The sequence below is a fragment of the Chiloscyllium plagiosum genome, unplaced genomic scaffold (genome assembly GCF_037043375.1).
Source record: "Chiloscyllium plagiosum isolate Xiang-an unplaced genomic scaffold, Cpla_swu_hap1 HiC_scaffold_19, whole genome shotgun sequence".
NCBI classification, from domain to species: Eukaryota; Metazoa; Chordata; class Chondrichthyes; order Orectolobiformes; family Hemiscylliidae; genus Chiloscyllium; species Chiloscyllium plagiosum.
In genome coordinates this window covers 61604634-61610633 of record NW_028270157.1, presented here as the reverse complement: position 1 = coordinate 61610633, position 6000 = coordinate 61604634, and the positions used below count along the sequence as shown (strand labels likewise).

Genomic DNA, 6000 nt, shown 5'->3' with positions numbered 1-6000 from the left:
TTTAAAATAATCTGGAATTTTATTTTTAACACCAATTCTCCATTTAAATACATGTGTACTCATTGTTACAAAAAAAATTAATCACTCAGCTCCTCTTCATCACTGAAATATGCACTCTTTTTTATTCGTGGACGTTTCGACAGTTCAGATGTTGAACATTCACTTGCATCACCAGCAGTCTGTTTACGTCTAAGCTCTTCCTCCTCAATTTTTGCTTGCTGTTGAGAACAAGTGTAAAGATATTATTAGGACACTGATATTATTCATTTATGTATAAAACATTCTCAGCCATTGACACTTTGCAATTCAAATTTTCCAAAATATTTGTTGAATACCTTAACTATTACAAACCATGAATAATTTGGAACTGTAATTTCTATTGTGAAAAGCTATAACAGTAAATTCAATAAACCTGGTACTTTATGGAAAAGGGGATTTATGGTTACTGGTTTACTTTTAATTTCAGAAGTGATCATGCAACCTCTATCTAGTCTGACCCATGTGTGCCCTCAGTCGCACAGAATGATCACTCCCACCAGTTTTCAGTTATGTTCCATCTCATCATTAAGGTGGTAGGTTTGGCCTGGAATCATCAGTATGGTTCCAAACCTAATGGAGTATCATGGGTTTGAGTCAGATAAAGTCAGGGAAAGCACTAAAATAAAGCAAAGAACCGCGAATGCTGAAGATCTGAAACAAACAAAAATCGAGTGCTCGAAAAACTCAGCAGGTCTGACAGCATCGGAAGACAGAGAAACAGAGTTAAATGTTTTGAGACCAATGATCGTTTGTCAGAACAGCGTTGACACAGAGTCACTGGACTTGAAACACTGACTGCTATTCTCTCTCCATAAATATTGTCAGATTTGCTAAGTTCCTCGAGCACTCCCTATTTTTGATTGTTCCAGAAAAAGCATGAACAAATTATCAAATTCATACTCCCAAAAATATTTTTCAGTATGGCTCAAGTTTCTGATGACAGTTTCCAACACCAAAAGCAACTCAGTACTACCACCACTGACCATATTGTCCCAGTCCTGAATACACAATAGCCAGAATATACCAATGTGAGGTGATGAGGGATCCTGTGCAGGAGTAATCTACTAAACCTTTGCTGACCAATTTTCCTATCACAAATATAGTGGTTTCTACTTCATAGTTGTTTGGTAGTGGTACTTACCACCATGTTTGATTTGGACATGTAGAAAAACAAGTAGTCCAAACATGTGATGAAATCTACAACCGTGTCATCCTGAATACTCTCATAACTCCATTAAAGTGATGGAGAAAAAGTTAGTTTAATAGAGATTATAAAAAGGCATACAAGGAGCATACTTCTGTAAGAAACTACAAGACAGGAATTTCTGCATGTTAAACCAATATTTAGCAGATCAGGCTAACAATATCCAGAGAGATGGTGACATGGTTGTAATGTCACTAGACTAGTAATCCAGAGACCCAGGTTAATGTTCTGGGCACACAGTTTTGAATCCCACCACGACAGTTGTAAAACTTGAATTCAATAAAATCCAGATTTAGAAGCTAACCAAATGGCGATCACATAACCATTGTTATAATGAAAAACTCATCTGGTTCATCAACATCTTATCGGAAAAGAAATCTACTCTCCTTATCTGGTCTGGTGTACATGACTCCATACCAATCTCAATGTGGTTGACTCTCAATTACCCTATGAAATGGCTGTGCAAGCCATGCAGTTAAAAAGGTGATTACGTATGGGCAACAAATGCCAACTTTTGTCAGTGATACCTGCATCTGATACAAGAAAACAAAAGTTCAAAACCTATCCACCAGAACTAACCTGTTCACTTGCAAAATATTGCAAAGTATTGATGACTCTGGCATTCACATGCAATGTGGAAAATTGCATTGGAATACTTCATCTTCAAAGACAATGCATATGTACCTAGCCAGCTGCTGCCCTAATAGTCTTCTCAATCATGAGCTAAATGTTCGGAGGAGCCGTTGAAGTTCTCTTCGGTGTTCTGACCAGTACTTGTCCCTCATTAAATATCAAAACAAAAAGAACAGATAGACTGCAATATTTCCAACTTTATAGTACTTAAATATTTTACAGTCAATCAAGTACTTCAGAAGTATTAAGCACAAGATGTTTTACATTGTAGTGCCAAGAAATTACATCTACTCATCTACAAACACATTACAGAATTTCCATGTCAGTTCTATCAGACTACCAGACTCTAAAGCACCTTCGTGCAAGAGAAATGCAAGAGCTAAGAGTAATTGTCCTCAACATTATGACAACAATTTATTCTATATGGTAGAAACAGTCTTGGTAGAACTGAATGCACGAGTCCATATAAGTTTCTCCAGTTGCTGCATTCAAACTTGACAAAAAGGGCAGGCTTACACATGATGTTTGGTAGCTAATCACTGCAGTCTGAGGACTTAAAGAGGTCTTGAAGGAACACCTCATTTGAGATCTGCCAAGGCCATTCAGTTTCTGCCCTCATTGCAACCTTGGTTAAAACTTGGACAAAAGAGCTGAATTCCAGAGGTGAAGTGAGAATGGCTGCCCTTGAGGCTGCATTTGACTGAGTGTGGCAAAGAGACTGAGCAAAACTAGAGTCAATGGGAATCAGGAGAAAAAAAACTCTTTGCTGGTTCGAGTCATGCATGGCACATAGGAAGATGGCTGTGGTTAACGGAGGTCAGTCCCCTCACCTCGGAGACACCTCTGCAGGAGTTCCTCAGGGTAGTGCCCTAAGCCTGAACATCTTCAGCTGCTTCATCAATGATCTTCTGTCCATCATAAAGGTCAGAAATAGGGATGGTCGCTGATAGTGACGAACATAGCGTAATCATTCAAGACTCCTCAGGTACGAAAGCATTCCACATACAGCAATAGCCAGGCTAGGACTGAGAAATGGCACGTAAGATTTACACCACACAAATGTAAGGCAATAACCATCTCCACCAAGAGACCATCATCCCTTGACATTCAATGGTGTTAACATTGCAAAATCCCAAATTATCAAGATCCCAGAGGTTACGAAAAGAAATAGGAACAGCAGTATTCTGTTCGACCCCTACAGTCTGCTCTACCATTCAATACATTCAGGGCTAATCTGACATTCCTCATGTCAACTTTCTTGCCTTTTCCTGTAACCTTTGATTTCCCTACTGATCAATCTCAACCTTAAATATACACAGAGACTCTGCCCCCACAGCAAGGAGTTTAAAAGACTCTCAAACCTGAGAAGACATTCCATCTCATCACAGTCTTAAATTCTGAGACTTTGCCCTCTGGTCCTAAACTCTCCCTTGAAGGATAACATTCTCTCAGCATTTACTCTCTCAAGCCCCTTAAGAATCTTACATATTTCAATTATATCACCTCTCATTCTTCTGAACTTGAAAGAGTAGAGACCCAACTGTTTAATCATTGCTCATTAGACAATCCTATTCCAGAAATAATCCTAGTGAACCTTCCCTGAACTACCTCCAATGAAACAGTGTCTTTCCTTAAATACGGGGACCAAATTACTCAGATAATCATTCAGCAGACATGCAACTGGATTTGCCATACAAACTGCAATACCAAGCCAGAGGCTAAGGATATTGCAGCGAGCAACTTACCTCTCAACTCCTCAAAGCCTGTCCACCATCTAAAAAGACAGCAGTGAGGAATATGAAAGAATACTTCCCACTTGTCTGGAAGTCTGCAGCTCAAACCACATTCAAGATGCTTGACATGAACAAGGACAAAGCAACCTGCTGATTGGCATCTAAGCCTCAAAACATCCACTTCCTTAACCATCAACTTGTGGGCGGCACGGTGGCACAGTGGTTAGCACTGCTGCCTCACAGCGCCAGAGACCCGGGTTCAATTCCCGCCTCAGGCGACTGACTGTGTGGAGTTTGCATGTTCTCCCCGTGTCTGCGTGGGTTTCCTCCGGGTGCTCCGGTTTCCTCCCACAGTCCAAAGATGTGCAGGTCAGGTGAATTGGCCATGCTAAATTGCCCGTAGTGTTAGGTAAGGGGTAAATGTAAGGGTATGGGTGGGTTGCGCTTCGGCGGGTCGGTGTTGACTTGTTGGGCCGAAGGGCCTGTTTCCACACTGTAAGTAATCTAAAAAACTTTCAATAGCAGCAGAGCACACCAACTGCAAGATGCACTGCAAAAGAAATCACTGTACAAACCCACAACTATTACCATCTAAAAAGGTCAAAGGCAGCAGATACATGGAACATCTATGTTCTGCCTGCTAAAGTGACCCCAAGCCTCTAGTTGCCTGCCATTTCAACACACACTGTTCCCAAACTGACATTTCTGTCACAAGCCTGCTGCAGTGTTCCAGTGAGTCTCAGTGTAAGCAATGCTACATCTCACTTTCAACCTATGCAGTCTGCAGCTTCTTGTACTCAACATTGAATTCAACACCTTTAGGAGCTTATTTCTATTCTTCCACGTACCTAGTCATGACATGGGTTGCTTTCAGCATGGTCTACCCCTTGTCCCCTACTCTCAGCTCTCATGGTCACTTATTCAGCTTCTTTTCTGTCTTGGCCTTGTTTGCCTTCCCCTTTCAATTCTCTGTCCCAGAAATCTGTCTTCACCTATCTGCTCACCTCCCCCAACTTCATCTTCAACATAAATACCACATCTTAGCTGCTGTCAGTTCTTGAAGAGTCACTAGACGCAAAATGTGAACTCTGCTTTCATCCCACAGATGCTGTCACACCCACAGTGTTTCTCCAGCAATTTTGGTCTCAGATCTCCAGCATTTGCAGTTCTTTACTTTTTCTCCCCCCACAGTTGTTACTAGCAGATTATTGATAGTACATTATTCTTTACCGATGGTTGGAATTTTGTTATTTGTAATAAGTAGTTCTTGTTTCATACAGAAATCTGTTTGTTTTTTTCTGTAAAACTGTGGTAAATTGGGCACATTGAAGACTTGGATTAAACCTTAACTTTTGTGCTGATCCTAGGAATAGTAGAGCTTGAGTATTAGTGTTGTTGCTGGATCATGTCAAGTGCAAATAAGGAGAAACTGTTTCTAATGTCACCAGGTTGGTAACAGAAGGCACAAATTTAATGTTAACTTCTCACTTTGTCATTTGTTTTTTGAAAGAAACCTATTTACACTACAAGTTGTGATGATCTGAGTTGTGGTGTCTAAAAAAGCTGTTGCAACATATTCAATAGCATCTTTCAAAAAGGAAATGGGATACTTAGTAAGAAAAAGGTTAATTAGATAGCTCTGTCAAAAAGCCAAATCATGCACAATAGGCTAAGTGTTGTTCTTTGATACTGTATCAATCTATGAAATTTATTTAAATTATACGTTACTGTCTCTATACCACATTCCTCTCCTTCCCTTCAACCACATTCCCATCATCTTCCTTTGTGTACATATCTCTGGTCCCTTTCTATTTTCTCTCATGCTTTCTTCTGGTCAGCATTTCTGAATTGCCCTCCTCCCTCGATAGCATGCCCAAATCTACAGCCCCAGTTAGAGAGTAGGATTTCAAACATGGTGACCATCTTTCCTACTTTCCAAGCAACTTTAACACATTACTAATGTAACATACATCAAAATACCCGACAGATTTAACAAGATGCCTTTTGCTAGTAAGTTTGCAGATGACACCAAAATTGGGGCTGTCGTAGACAGTGAAGATCCCTCAGATTACAACGGGATCTTGATGAGATGGGCCAATGAGGGGTGGCAGATGGAGTTTAATTTGGATAAATGAGAGGTGCTGCATTTTGGGAAAGCAAATCTAAGCAGGACTTATACACTTAATGGTAAGGTCCTAGGGAGTGTTGTTGAACAAAGAGACCTTGGAGTGCAGGTTCATAGCTCCTTGAAAGTGGAGTCGCAGGTAGATAGGATAGTGAAGGCGGCGTTTGGCATGCTTTCCTTTATTGGTCCGAGTAATGAGTACAGGAGTTGGGAGGTCATGTTGCGGCTGTGCAGGACATGGGTTAGGTCATTGTTGGAATATTGCG

The 6000-nt window shown here is 40.5% G+C and overlaps 1 protein-coding gene across 1 annotated transcript in view; it reads right to left on the bottom strand.

Moving 5' to 3' along the window:
• zcrb1 (zinc finger CCHC-type and RNA binding motif 1) overlaps window positions 1–6000 on the bottom strand; it is a 43348-nt gene continuing 37348 nt past the window's right edge. The window contains exon 8 of the mRNA XM_043709072.2: window positions 1–218. Within this exon, the coding sequence (XP_043565007.1) occupies window positions 78–218 (141 nt within the window). The 3' untranslated portion in view covers window positions 1–77. The remainder of the gene's footprint in view (window positions 219–6000) is intronic.